This window comes from Pelobates fuscus, chromosome 4 (assembly GCF_036172605.1).
Source record: "Pelobates fuscus isolate aPelFus1 chromosome 4, aPelFus1.pri, whole genome shotgun sequence".
In the NCBI taxonomy this organism is placed as follows: Eukaryota; Metazoa; Chordata; class Amphibia; order Anura; family Pelobatidae; genus Pelobates; species Pelobates fuscus.
Window position 1 is genome coordinate 130,785,917 of NC_086320.1, and position 15,122 is coordinate 130,801,038.

At 42.1% G+C, this 15,122-nt stretch overlaps 1 protein-coding gene across 1 annotated transcript in view; it reads right to left on the reverse strand.

The window, feature by feature from the left end:
• LOC134608627 (cadherin-19-like) overlaps positions 1-15,122 on the reverse strand; it is a 207,801-nt gene that overhangs the window by 88,873 nt on the left and 103,806 nt on the right. Inside the window, exons 5-6 of the mRNA XM_063451610.1 lie at positions 5,249-5,413; positions 1,824-2,011 (exon numbers count right to left, since the gene is read on the reverse strand). Coding sequence (XP_063307680.1) covers positions 1,824-2,011; positions 5,249-5,413 — 353 coding nt within the window. The remainder of the gene's footprint in view (positions 1-1,823; positions 2,012-5,248; positions 5,414-15,122) is intronic.

The window sequence follows — 15,122 nt, forward strand, 5'->3', positions numbered from 1 at the left end:
TTACATTCTAGTATGAGTGTCTGTATGATTGTATGGATGTCTTTATGACAGTCTGTATTTTTGTCTGTAGAAATATATGTCTGTCTGAATGACTCTGTATCTGTATGCTCCATTGCTTTATGCTTCAGTTCTGACACTCACACTCCCATTGTGGGTCTTTAGGCAATGGACACCGGTCATTATAGGTACTCTGACTTGTCTGCAGATATGCAACCCCATAAGCAGCAAACTGTGTCTTCTGACAGCTTTCTATCATGGTCAGCACTAAGTTTTTCAGCTATTTGAGCTACAATAGCTCTTTGGAACTTTGGGGCTAGCCTTCGCTTCCCACGTGCAGCTTTTGGGGCTCATAACCCTGATTCAGTCCTTCCTTGCAAAAGTTTTGATAGGTACTAACCACTGTATACCTTGAATACCCACAAGACTGTCAGTTTTGAAGATGCTCAGACCCAGTCATCTAGACATCACTATTGGGCCCTTTGTTAAAGTCACTCATATTCTTTCATTTGCCTATTTTACTGGCTTACAACACATGAAATTTAGGAACACACTGTTCACTTGCTGCCTAGTATATCCCACCTCTCGACAGTTGTCATTGTAAGGGTATAATTAATGTTATTTACTTCAACTTAATTTGCCAGTGGTTATAATGTTGTGGCAGAACAGTGTGTGTGTGTGTGTGTGTGTGTGTGTAATTTCACCCTCACATTGTAGCCATGTTACCAATTTGGACACTTACACAAATATACACAAATATACACAAATACAATTACACAGATACACACACTGATTAACATACACATCTATATACATGATTTATGCCCACTTATGCATACTCTGATACACAGATACACATGCATATTCTGATACATGCGTGAACATAGACAGAAACACAATGAGTCACAGACACATGCACATTAACAGATACAGACACAGAATCACAGTGGGGATGAGACACAAGGTGGGATTGGGGGAGGAGAGACACCTGAAATAGAATGGAAATGGATTGTGTGTATATGTTGAGTGTGAGGAGTAAGTGTTGCACTGTGTGTGTGGGTGATATGTCAGGGTGAATTGGGGGAGGTAGATTGTACGTGGAGAGGCTGTATTTTTTTTTGTCCACACACATTGCTCCACATTTTTTTTTTAGTTTAGCTCCACCCTTTCTGCTCTAATGTTCATTCCCTATGAAACCAGAGGTCTCCATGGTGGCTACGTGGGCTGCTAGTGGGGTCTGCACCTTCGTCCTGAATGCCCCTCTCTGTCCTGGAGGGAGAATCTGCAGAGAGCTGCTCCCACCAGCAAAGAGAGACATGCAAGGGCATGCAGGGAGATCTGTAGATCTCCCCACCAGCTAATGCACTGCTGCCTGATCAGTCATTCCAAATGAAATTAATTTACAATAAACACATTTCATTTTCTAATGTTTAAATGGCTGCATACCCTGGCAATACATAATATATGAGTGGTGGCATGAAGGAGTTAATACAATTTGAAGAAGCTCCTTTGAGAGCTATTAATAACACATTATTTAAAACTTAAGATGGATGTTTTGGATGTTAAGATGATAATGGTAAAATTTTATAATTAACTTGAAACTAGTAAATAAGACACATGTTTGTATGATACCTATGCATTTATGTCAAAGGGATAATCTATGTGTGCATTTATAAACAACATTGTTATATTGTTTATAATAATGTAAGCATTAGAATATAAAAACAAGTGATGTGAATATAGTAATACACATTTACAAGATAAAAAGATATCACACATTTATCTTTAATTGCTTGAGAAAAAGCAGTATGACATTGTATTATTACCTTCCTTAAAGTAATAATACCTTCTTGGGTTATGTCGTCAGTAATTATTTCAAACATAGAGAAGTCACCCTTTTCATCAAGAACGTAGATCATTTCTGCATTTTTTCCAATGTCACGATCATCAGCAATAATAGTTCCTACAATTTCTCCAACCACAGCTGTTTCTATGATTGACATGTCATATATTTCTGTACATAAAAAGAAAGTATATCAGATTCTAATTTTTTATTTTATTTTATTTTTTGTTATAAAAGCTATAATTTTATAAATAGGAAATTCATGTTTAGAATAATTTTACAACACAAGATGTCTAAATGTAGCATTTTAGACTAAAACTACCCAAACAAAATAGGGATGTTTTTTACTTTAAAAATATAATCTAGACACTAATAATATACTCTTATTAAAAGTATGAATTGGTGCAGTAGTGGTAGGCCCCAACGCTGTGGTAATGATTGAGCCATAGCACTTCAAATTCTCCACAAAAGCAATGATGTTGAGATCTGTGCTGCACATTATTTAGCCTTTTTTTATGGGTGCCATTTGAAAGAATAAAGACAAACGAGGTCATCACGTTATTTCTCAGTTTATTGTTCTCTAGTTACAATTCTGGTCCATGACCGACAACAGAGATATAATGGACAAACAAAACGTTATCACTAAAACATGCATTTAAAGGTAACATTTTTATATTTCTCAGTTTTCGTCCCTGCTGTCATGTTTAATTTTGGTCATTATACTGTAGATTAATTTTTAAGTGGTAGAGAAACAATATGTGAATTTTAATTCCTGGTTGCCATCATGTAATTTCCTGTAGCTCATCTGACTCTGTTTTCAGTATATCCTACTTTCCTCTCTCAGACTGACATACAGCGGCACCCTTGCTACCAGCCTTATGCTTACTGTCTCAGTCCCACAGGACACTTTGCATTAGCTAAAAGACTAACATAGGTTTCAGAAGAGAGAAGAAAGGGAAAACAGGGAGTGTGTATGATATACTTAATGAACATTTTTTAGATTAAAAAGACATAGCAACACTTCTTTTGTTGACTGATAGCTAAGCTAAGAATGTTTGCTAGAAACAAATGTGGAACATGTAAAATTGCATACTTTGTAAAATGTCACTGTACTTGCAATACATTGAATTTACTGTGTCCCCTTACCCCCTTTACCTTATGTACCCCCTTCTTTTGAAAAATAAAAAATGTCAAATTCAAAAAAATAAAGATGCGATACTGAGTCCTTAAAAAAAAAGTGAATTGGGTGCACATTCAACACATGTATTTCTCACCAGTGGTGCTGCTGTCAAGAAGAAAATATATACAAAATACATATTAAGGGAACAGCAAACAAAAATCCTTAAAGGGACACTCCAGGCACCCAGACCACTTCTGCCCATTGGAGTGGTCTGGGTGCCAACTCCCACTACCCTTAACCCTGTGAGTGTAATTATTGCAGTTTTTTATAAACTGCAATAATTACCTTGCAGGGTTAACTCCACCTCTAGTGGCTGTCTGCTAGACAGCCGCTAGAGTGCACTTCCTGGTCCATAGCACAGAAATGTGCTATAGTGTCGCTGGACGTCCTCACGCTGTGTGAGGACCTCCAGTGTCGCTCAATTCCCCATAGGAAAGCATTGAAAAGCATGTTCAATGCTTTCCTATGGAGAGCTCTAATGCGCATGCGCGGCATTGCCGCGCATGCGCATTAGGTCTCCCCGGCCGGTGGGCGGGATCAATCCTGCCCACCGGCCGACGTAATGAAGAGCAGTAATGGCGGTGACTTGAATCCACCGTCGAGGGACATCGGTGGGGGTCTCAGGTAAGTGACTGAAGGGGTTTTTACCCCTTCAGCAACCAGGGATTGGGAGGTGGGAGGGAGAGGAGACCTGCAGTGCCAGGAAAATTGATTGTTTTCCTGGCACTGGAGAGTCCCTTTAAGTATTGCAGTTAGAATGTTTATCTCATGTTCATCTCATGTTTAAATTAGTGTAAGATCCATCAATATTGGGGTACTGTGATATAGTGTTGGGCTCAACACGATATGACCATATAAGACAGATCATTTTAAGTAACTACAAATACAAAAAGAGAAGTCCTGCGCTCACTCCCAATACTACTGGGCCGGCAGCAAGGACTACAATACACATCAGCCCCAATATATAGTAAAAACCAAAGAAAAGAAAAAAGTTACCTGCGCTCTCTCCTTAATCCCTATGTATATTTAGACAAATGGAGGTCATTTAGTTGCTCCAATGGCCATTGGAGGGAATGCCCACCTGCCAACGTCAAGGCAGACCCCCCCTAAGCGGGTCCTAACACTGACCCTTCAGCCTGCTTCCTTGAGCTTCTGGCAAAGATATATCTAATGAGACAGAGAGGGGTATGCCTTGACGTTGGCAGGTGGGCATTCCCTCCAATGGCCATTGGAGCAACTAAATGACCTCCATTTGTCTAAATATACATAGGGATTAAGGAGAGAGCGCAGGTAACTTTTTCTTTTCTTTGTTTTTTACTATATATTGGGGCTGATGTGTATTGTAGTCCTTGCTGCCGGCCCAGTAGTAATGGGAGTGAGTGCAGGACTTCTCTTTTTGTATTTGTATTTACTTTGTATCACACAGCCTTGTTATAATGCTGCCGCCCATCCCATGTGTTCCCTATTAAGGGTTAATAAGTATATAGGGGTGTATATAAAAAATACCCCTCTCTGTCTCATTAGAGATATCTTTGCCAGAAGCTCAAGGAAGCAGGCTGAAGGGTCAGTGTTAGGACCCGCTTAGGGGGGTCTGCCTTGACGTTGGCAGGCGGGCATTCCCTCAATGGCCATTGGAGCAACTAAATTACCTCCATTTGTCTAAATATACATAGGGATTAAGGAGAGAGCGCAGGTAACTTTTTCTTTTCTTAGATAATTTTAAGTAGCCTTGTAAAATTAAAAACAGCATGTCATTGTTCCCTTAATCTGTGAGAATATTTGCTGCTCTGGGGAAGAACCATTTGCTGCATTTTGCATATCCGATGTATAGCTTTTCTGGTCTATCCCCCTCTCTCTTTTTTTTTTTTTTTATACCCAGTCCCAGTCCCTGTACCTGTATCACTCTGCACTTGTCTATGTTCCCCTTCTACCAAAAAGAAGGCATATGTGCAAGTTTTCAATAACTTACTATGTATCAGTCACATATAGAATCAATATAGCTCATGTACAACTTCACATATGTTATGTATCTCAAAATGAGTGAATAAATATTGTCAAGAAAGAAAAAGGAAGAAATAGAACTAGAAATAGAAATAGAACTTTAGCACATATATATATGTATATATATATATATATATATATATATATATATATAAAATATAAATGAATGCATTCATGATGAGACAATGTTGGAGTTTATGATTAGGTGTTTTTATTTTTTTACCTACTTTGCTGAAATTTTGGTGGATTGTCATTAACATCAGACAAGGTGATTGTCACAGTTGTTGTGGTTGATAGGCCCCCATCATTACCAACCATGTCTTTGGCTTGAATTGTGACAAAATATTGATCTTTAGCTTCTCTGTCCATTTGGGAAGAAACACGAATTATACCTAAAAAAGAACCCAGAATGTGAATATTTTAACCCATTGACAATACAACGCACCTAATTATGTTTGCATACTATATATATATATATATATATATATATATATATATATAATGTCCAAAAGCTTGCACTCCAGTTTAGTAAACAATGTATGGCCCGGTGCTTGTCGGCAATAATAATAAATATAGCTATATGAAAAGCACTCCAAGGACTTCATATAAGGTGAAAAAATAAACTTAGCTTCATTCAGCAACAACCAATAGTGATCGACGTTTCAGTCCTATGTCAGGACTTTCATCAGGATCATCCTGATGAAAGTCCTGACATAGGACTGAAACGTCGATCACTATTGGTTGTTGCTGAATAAAGCTACGTTTATTTTTTCACCTTATATGAAGTCCTTGGAGTGCTTTTCATATCGCTATATATATATGCATCTTGGTATAATGCACAAGACATAATCTGCCAAAGAATTATAAGAAAAAGAATTATAAAAAACTCCCAAGCAAGTCTCGAGAGAGGTTGAAAGAGAGTTCAGACTAGTTTGCTTACGAGTCAACAAATCAGAGTGCTTTAAATGAGATTTCAAAGCATGGGAATCCCTTTATAAAATCTTTTCCAACCTTAAAAGCACATTCTGCATGGAGCCCTTGAAGGTGTTGCTTGGATTATTTTTTTATGTTGCAGTTTTTTGGCACTTGTTTTGCAAATCAGTTCTTTAATTTAATTTAATTTAATAGTCACAGTGGTTTAAAATGGAATTTAATTTAGCCTTTTTTGAGGCTGAAGAAAGAAGCATTTGGAGAAAATAAAAAGCTGAGCATAAGTAGTATTGACTGCTATAAGAGTTGGTTACCCCTCCACACTATTAAGAAAGCAAGAGGTATTTGTAAACCCCTGAAGAGGCATGTACACCTCCCACATGTCATTCAGTTCCTCCATCGATGGGTGACCTGTCCAAGCCCATTATTCTGATTTTAGCTCACATCTGATGCCCTCGTGACAAAGGGGGGAAACTTTACAGGTCTCCCTGGTATTTTAAAGGCCCTTTACATCCTTTAGGGATGTGGCCTTTCTTAGCAAATGGGGATCAATCCAAAATTGAGACAAAGTGCAACTCTTCCAAGACCGAATGCATAAGTCTATTGCTTCTACACATGTCCTTTTATCGCCTGACAGAATAGAAAACTGTACCTCCTCTTTTGCCAATTCAACTATTTTTACAATGTCAACCATTATGCAAGTCCCTAATAGAAGAGAACAAGCCAGGGCTGCATAGAGGCATGATCAGGAGATTTGGTAATATCAGCATACAGTCTAATTTATAAAACGGTGAGCAAAGTTTTCTGTAAATGGAATTATTGTGGTTCAGCTGCTATTTTGACCAGATGCTATCGGTATGGTCATCTTGCCTATTCATCTCATGTGCTGATTAAAATAGTTATCAAGTGCTGTACACTGACCTAATTAACCTGTTTGGCAGAGGTATATAACTTAATTGTGAAATACTTTGCAGAATATGTGATAAATTATGGGACTTCCTTGTTTAATGAAACTTTATTGCAAATACACTAAAGTCAGGAGCTTGGAAGCAAATACAGGACATTTAAAAGTTGGCATAATTTTTTTTTCTGTTTATTTTGTTGCATATTTTTAAGTTGTTACATGTAATAAGGGAAGTTGAGGATTTCCAGTCTGGAGTGTTCCTACAAGTGAAATTTATAATAATATAATATATGTAATAATAACGCATGCTTTATTTTTAGGATTATAGATTGAAATGGGAGTAATTTTACAGTTAGGTGATGCAAAAGCTTGCAGCCCTTCCAACCTCACATTTATGATTGCACCTGAGTTTGAGAAGTAGATGTAGTACTGTGTCTCACTAACTCCTTTTATATACAGGGAGTGCAGAATTATTAGGCAAATGAGTATTTTGACCACATCATCCTCTTTATGCATGTTGTCTTACTCCAAGCTGTATAGGCTCGAAAGCCTACTACCAATTAAGCATATTAGGTGATGTGCATCTCTGTAATGAGAAGGGGTGTGGTCTAATGACATCAACACCCTATATCAGGTGTGCATAATTATTAGGCAACTTCCTTTCCTTTGGCAAAATGGGTCAAAAGAAGGACTTGACAGGCTCAGAAAAGTCAAAAATAGTGAGATATCTTGCAGAGGGATGCAGCACTCTTAAAATTGTAAAGCTTCTGAAGCGTGATCATCGAACAATCAAGCGTTTCATTCAAAATAGTCAACAGGGTCGCAAGAAGCGTGTGGAAAAACCAAGGCGCAAAATAACTGCCCATGAACTGAGAAAAGTCAAGCGTGCAGCTGCCAAGATGTAAACATCACTGGAGTGCCCAAAAGCACAAGGTGTGCAATACTCAGAGACATGGCCAAGGTAAGAAAGGCTGAAAGACGACCACCACTGAACAAGACACACAAGCTGAAACGTCAAGACTGGGCCAAGAAATATCTCAAGACTGATTTTTCTAAGGTTTTATGGACTGATGAAATGAGAGTGAGTCTTGATGGGCCAGATGGATGGGCCCGTGGCTGGATTGGTAAAGGGCAGAGAGCTCCAGTCCGACTCAGACGCCAGCAAGGTGGAGGTGGAGTACTGGTTTGGGCTGGTATCATCAAAGATGAGCTTGTGGGGCCTTTTCGGGTTGAGGATGGAGTCAAGCTCAACTCCCAGTCCTACTGCCAGTTTCTGGAAGACACCTTCTTCAAGCAGTGGTACAGGAAGAAGTCTGCATCCTTCAAGAAAAACATGATTTTCATGCAGGACAATGCTCCATCACACGCGTCCAAGTACTCCACAGCGTGGCTGGCAAGAAAGGGTATAAAAGAAGAAAATCTAATGACATGGCCTCCTTGTTCACGTGATCTGAACCCCATTGAGAACCTGTGGTCCATCATCAAATGTGAGATTTACAAGGAGGGAAAACAGTACACCTCTCTGAACAGTGTCTGGGAGGCTGTGGTTGCTTCTGCACGCAATGTTGATGGTGAACAGATCAAAACACTGACAGAATCCATGGATGGCAGGCTTTTGAGTGTCCTTGCAAAGAAAGGTGGCTATATTGGTCACTGATTTGTTTTTGTTTTGTTTTTGAATGTCAGAAATGTATATTTGTGAATGTTGAGATGTTATATTGGTTTCACTGGTAAAAATAAATAATTGAAATGGGTATATATTTGTTTTTTGTTAAGTTGCCTAATAATTATGCACAGTAATAGTCACCTGCACACACAGATATCCCCCTAAAATAGCTAAAACTAAAAACAAACTAAAAACTACTTCCAAAAATATTCAGCTTTGATATTAATGAGTTGTTTGGGTTCATTGAGAACATGGTTGTTGTTCAATAATAAAATTAATCTTCAAAAATACAACTTGCCTAATAATTCTGCACTCCCTGTATTTTCCTAGCTGCAATTGATTGGAAGGATACTTTGTAAGCCTTTCATGGTTACTAAGGATTTCTGGAACTCCTTTAGTTTTATATTTAATCATATTCATTGTCTGGTAACATTCAGATCTAGGACCATCAGAGCTGGAAATATATTTTTTTGGGGGGAGGGGTGGACATGGGGGGACCAAGGAGTTTATAGCTGCTGATACCTCAGACTGTCAATGGCCCTATATCTTTCTAGAATATTCTTCTTTGCTATTAGCCATCTGTGTATTAGTAAGCTTATGGCAAGCCTCCAATCAGGTAAAAGTGTCAATATTACATTTGAGGGTCTAACACCAAATAATGCATCATGGTGCAAGGGTATTAGAAAGCCGAAAAAATAAAAATAAAAATCAGGAGGGGGGCGTGGCTAACCGCTGGACGAGATGGATGCTTAATCCTTGAGCTCCGGCATCTGGGCTAACAATCCAGCGCCATCCTAGCACACAGAAGGCGTGAAAAACTCAAAATAGCAAGATGTCACAACCCAAGGCAAGGAAGACGGCCTCTAAAGCAGAAAAACTAAATTTCTTCGGCCAAAAACCCGAGCAAATCGGGAATGACTGCCGGACGGCCATACAAGATGGCGGAGAAGACGCGGGAAAAAGCGATCTCTCGCCGACTACTATGAGCAAAGATGATATGCTCACCCCAAACCACCTCACAAAAGCGTTGGACGAACTATCGCACAAACTCATCACCGCTTGGCAACACTCCATGGATTCCCTCCGAAAGGATGTCCAGGAGCTAGGCCGCAGAACGGCACATGTGGAATCCAAAATGGACGACATCGGGACAGCCCACAACGATCTGGATGATCATGCCGAAAGTATGGAAGAGAAAATTCAGCTCATGGAGCAAAAGCTGGCAGATCTAGAAGACCGCTCGAGGCGAAACAACCTCCGGCCGAAAGTATGGAAGAGAAAATTCAGCTCATGGAGCAAAAGCTGGCAGATCTAGAAGACCGCTCGAGGCGAAACAACCTCCGGCTGAGAGGTGTGCCAGAATCAGTGACACAAGCGGAGCTACCAGCCTATGTCAGAGGGCTGCTTCGGGCCTATGGCCCTGAGGTACCATCTGATATGCTCTTAGTGGATCGAGCACACCGGGTCCCTCGCCCGCGCCATCTACCTGACACAACACCAAGAGATGTGCTAATACGCATCCACTTTTTCCACATTAAGGAGCACATACTCTGTGAAAGTAGAAATAAAAACAAACCGCATGACGACTTCCCCACAGTTCAACTGTTCGCTGACCTGTCAGCAACCACGCTTCGACGAAGGAAAGACTTTGCTCCAATTACCGACGCTCTCCGTACAAATGGCATAAGATACAGATGGGGATTCCCCACCAAGTTACTGGCGCACAAAGATGGTAACTTCAAAGCGATCTTGACACCGGATGACGGGCTCAGGAAATTAAAAGCTTGGGGCATCAGCGTACCGGATAGTACTGAAGCAGACCACCCACGAGTGGAGAGACTCCGTCTAGAGTGGATGAAGTCACCCTCCAAACGCTAAAAGCGAACACTGACTCTGGGAGAAAACCCGCAAATACTCAGCACCTTCAAATGCCACCTGGGCCTCCAGATCATCTTGAACTCTTTAACAAATGACGCTCCCCCCTACTGTATTGTTTGCACACTCGCTGCACATCGGAGATGGTGAGTCGGGTCCTGGGCGTCTCGGCCTGCCCGCCTTCCTTCACAAGAGGGAGCCGGGCGGGAGGACGCGCCCCGGGGCCCGGTGACACAACTGGTGGGAGGCGAATTGGGGATTATTAATGTGCAGAGAGTTTAATATCAGGGGAATTGCCATGCTCTGATGGAGCGTGACTGTACCGCCTCAACTAAGCGACCCTGCTGTCGAGAAATCCACTACAAGCCTCCTGGCTTGACTGCTGTGTCTGAGCTGTGAACCCTTCAGACCCCCGCCTTTCTCACTGCTCTGCATTTACAACACGTATTAATGTAATATTGAATGGGTATTGATCTAACGGGGACAAATGTCTGGTGTGTTGAGTAGGCTCTCCTGTCCCTTTAAGGGGCAGAAATGCAATGTTTAGAAATAGATAGACCGCATCTGATATGGGCTTACATTGTTTGAGATGGGGTGGGGGAGGGGGGAGAAGACGGAGAGCGTGACATCTGGGCCTACCTTCCCCCACTTGTTACAGTCTGGGGTAGCGCCGACGTGACCACACTCTAGCCAGGTACGCCTCTGAGTTGGGAGCCTTCAACCGCCCACCTATCTTATTGCTCCACAAATATAGCTTGTCTTATTGTAGGTTGAAAGTGTACTGTTCTAACGACAGCAAATGTTCGATATGACACCTGGGCTCTCCTGTCCTGTCGCGAAACAGGGGCGCACAGTTCGGAGAAGGACAGGTTACACCTGATATGGGCTCCAACTACCTTGGGACGGGGCCTTGGCCTACCTTCTTCCGCTTGTGGCGGACTGAGGTGGCGCCAACGCGCCCGCACACCAACTGGATGCGGCTCTGAGTTGTGAGCCTTCCAGCGCACACCAACCTCGCTGTTCAATAGACACTGTGGGCCTTATTGTATGTTGTATATTGTATATTAAATGTGTATTGACCACGAAAGAGCAAATGTCTGATCGGTTATCTGAACTCTACTGTCCCGTTCCGAAGCAGGGGCGCACAGCGAGGAGACGAGAGAATTCCATCTGATTATGGTCTATTTCGTTGAAACGGAGGGGGGGTGGGGGGAGACTGGAGCGCGGTGGCCTTGGCCTACCTTCTTCCGCCTAGGGCGGACTGGGGTAGCGCTGACGTGACCGCGCTCTGGCAAGATACAGGAAAACAAGAGGGGAGGTTTTGGGTAGGCACTGAAACCTAGATTAGCGGTATAACTCCCTAACCGACCGATTGCTGACACAAGCCATACTTCCACGAACCATTCCATTTTGGGCATCACCTGTTACAGGGTGTTAAATGTAACTCTTTCTGTTCAGACGGAAACCACAGCCCAATAGCCACATGCACTGGAACTGACCGTTCCTAACCCCATGGTGCACCACCCATGCACCACATCCCCTATCTGGGAATCTTGTACATATCTTACCCCTATGTTTGCACCCAACCTAACTTCCCCTAACAAAGTTCTAAACCCCCTCGCAGTTACATTACTCGTCATTAAAGGCCGATTATATACACCAAGATCTCCAAAAGCTTACCTAAAACATTCATAAAAATAAGCTCCATTAATGCTCGAGGACTAAATACGCCGCACAAAAGGTGGGTCCTACTGAAATCAGCGAAAAAAGACAAGATAGATGTCATATGCATACAAGAGACACATTTTGTACAGGACCGTACGCCTGAATTCGTACTCAGGGACTACCCAACCCAATACCATTCATCCCATTCAACCAAGACACGAGGGGCATCCATACTTTTACATCACTCCCTCACATTCAAACTCTTACAACTCAAAACAGATAAGCGGGGAAGATACATCATTTTACACTGCACTATCAATAATAAGACGTACACACTTGTTACAATTTATGGTACGAACTCGACTGGGGTAGCGCTGACGTGACCGCGCTCTGGCAAGATACAGGAAAACGAGAGGGGAGGTTTTGGGTAGGCACTGAAACCTAGATTAGCGGTATAACTCCCTAACCGACCGATTGCTGACACAAGCCATACTTCCACGAACCATTCCATTTTGGGCATCACCTGTTACAGGGTGTTATATGTAACTCTTTCTGTTCAGACGGAAACCACAGCCCAATAGCCACATGCACTGGAACTGACCGTTCCTAACCCCATGGTGCACCACCCATGCACCACATCCCCTATCTGGGAATCTTGTACATATCTTACCCCTATGTTTACACCCAACCCCAACCTAACTTCCCCTAACAAAGTTCTAAACCCCCTCGCAGTTACATTACTCGTCATTAAAGGCCGATTATATACACCAAGATCTCCAAAAGCTTACCTAAAACATTCATAAAAATAAGCTCCATTAATGCTCGAGGACTAAATACGCCGCACAAAAGGCGGGTCCTACTGAAATCAGCGAAAAAAGACAAGATAGATGTCAAATGCATACAAGAGACACATTTTGTACAGGACCGTACGCCTGAATTCGTACTCAGGGACTACCCAACCCAATACCATTCATCCCATTCATCCAAGACACGAGGGGCATCCATACTTTTACATCACTCCCTCACATTCAAACTCTTACAACTCAAAACAGATAAGCGGGGAAGATACATCATTTTACACTGCACTATCAATAATAAGACGTACACACTTGTTACAATTTATGGTACGAACTCGAATCAACGCAATTTCCTCCACCATGTGCTCTCCAAGATACCTTCGCCACAATTGCCCTACTTGATCATGTGTGGTGACCTAAACCATATACTACACCCCCAACTAGACACAACGGTACCTCCACAAACCCGCAGACACACATCCCTCACATCCACATGCAAAGCGCTCACAAAACTACTCATGGAATATGACATATATGATGCTTGGAGAACTACACACCCCAATGACCGCGAATACACCTATTTTTCCCCCATGCACAAGACACATTCGAGAATAGACCACGCACTAGTAGCCCGAACACTTCTACCCTCAATCAAGGAATGTCACATAGGTGACATAATCTGGATGGACCATGCCCCAATCGACCTAATACTAACAGACTCCTTCCCGCACAGAGGTAAGACCCCGTGGCGCCTCCCTGACTACTTACTAAACAACCAGGACTTTAAAACGACGCTACAGTTAGAACTCACTGCATACTTTAACATGAATGACATTCCAGACATCTCCCCCATGACAGTGTGGCAAGCACATAAGGCGGTTCTCAGAGGCCTAGCTATAAGTAAAGCAGCCTACATCAAGCGGACAGCACATCACGAATACAATGCACTCCTAAAAATACTACGAGACCAAACCAACGAACAACTGCTCAACAGAGACGGGACAAATCGCTATATCGCACACCACCAAGAAACTTAATGAATATTTACTGGCCAAAACAACATCCACACTACAAAGACTCCGCACCCACACATACTGTCAGGGTAACAAAGCGAACAAAGCCTTAGCTTCTCTCCTGCAACACAAACAAAGCCAGTCTAAAATCCCATATCTCAACCTGCCAGATGGCACAAAAATCTTTGATCCACAAGAAATAAATAACAACATGGCAAGGTACTACACATCACTATACAATCTCAAAAATGACTCTAATACGCACCAACCGACAAACCAAGAAATACAATCATTCATGTTGCAATCAACTCTCCCCACGTTGAACACAAGTCAGCGAGACGCTCTACAAGCCGAAATTACACTCACAGAACTTACAGACGCTATCAAGGCCCTCCCGTCGGGGAAATCGCCGGGCCCTGATGGGTTCACGAACACCTACTATAAAACATACTCCGACACCTTAGGCCCGTACCTACTCAGGACATTGAATCAAATCATAGACACAAGTACTATGCCACCAGAAATGCTCCTGGCCCATATTGCAACAATACCAAAACCAGGCAAACCCCCAACTATACCACAAAACATGAGACCCATATCCCTGCTAAACACAGACACAAAACTTCTAGCAAAGATCTATGCAAATCGGGTATCACATCTGCTCCCCTCTTTGATACATGAAGATCAAGTGGGATTTATCACGGGCAGGCAGGGAGCGGACGGCACAAGGAAATTACTCAATCTCCTTCACACCGCACGAAGAGGGAGGAGGCCCAGTGCATTTCTGTCACTGGATGCTGAAAAAGCCTTTGACAGACTGCACTGGGGCTTCCTTGCTGCTGTCCTCACAAAATTAAATTTCCCCCCGAGGTTCATGTCTCTAATATCAGCATTGTACTCCGCTCCGTGCGCCAAAGTAGCAAACAGCGGGTTCCAGTCCACGCAATTTCAAATCACAAATGGAACCAGGCAAGGCTGTCCCCTATCCCCCCTCCTTTACATTTTGGCCCTAGAGCCCTTAGCTCATCTAATACGGAACGATCCACGTATACAAGGAATCAAGATAGGGAAAACCGAACACAAGATTACAATGTTTGCAGATGACATCATGCTAACATTCACAAATCCACATGTGTCACTACTACATGTCAAAACCCACCTAACAGCATATAGTGCCTGCTCATATTATAAATTGAACATAACCAAAACAAAAGTAATGCACCTCTATTTACCTGATAAAACATTACGCAC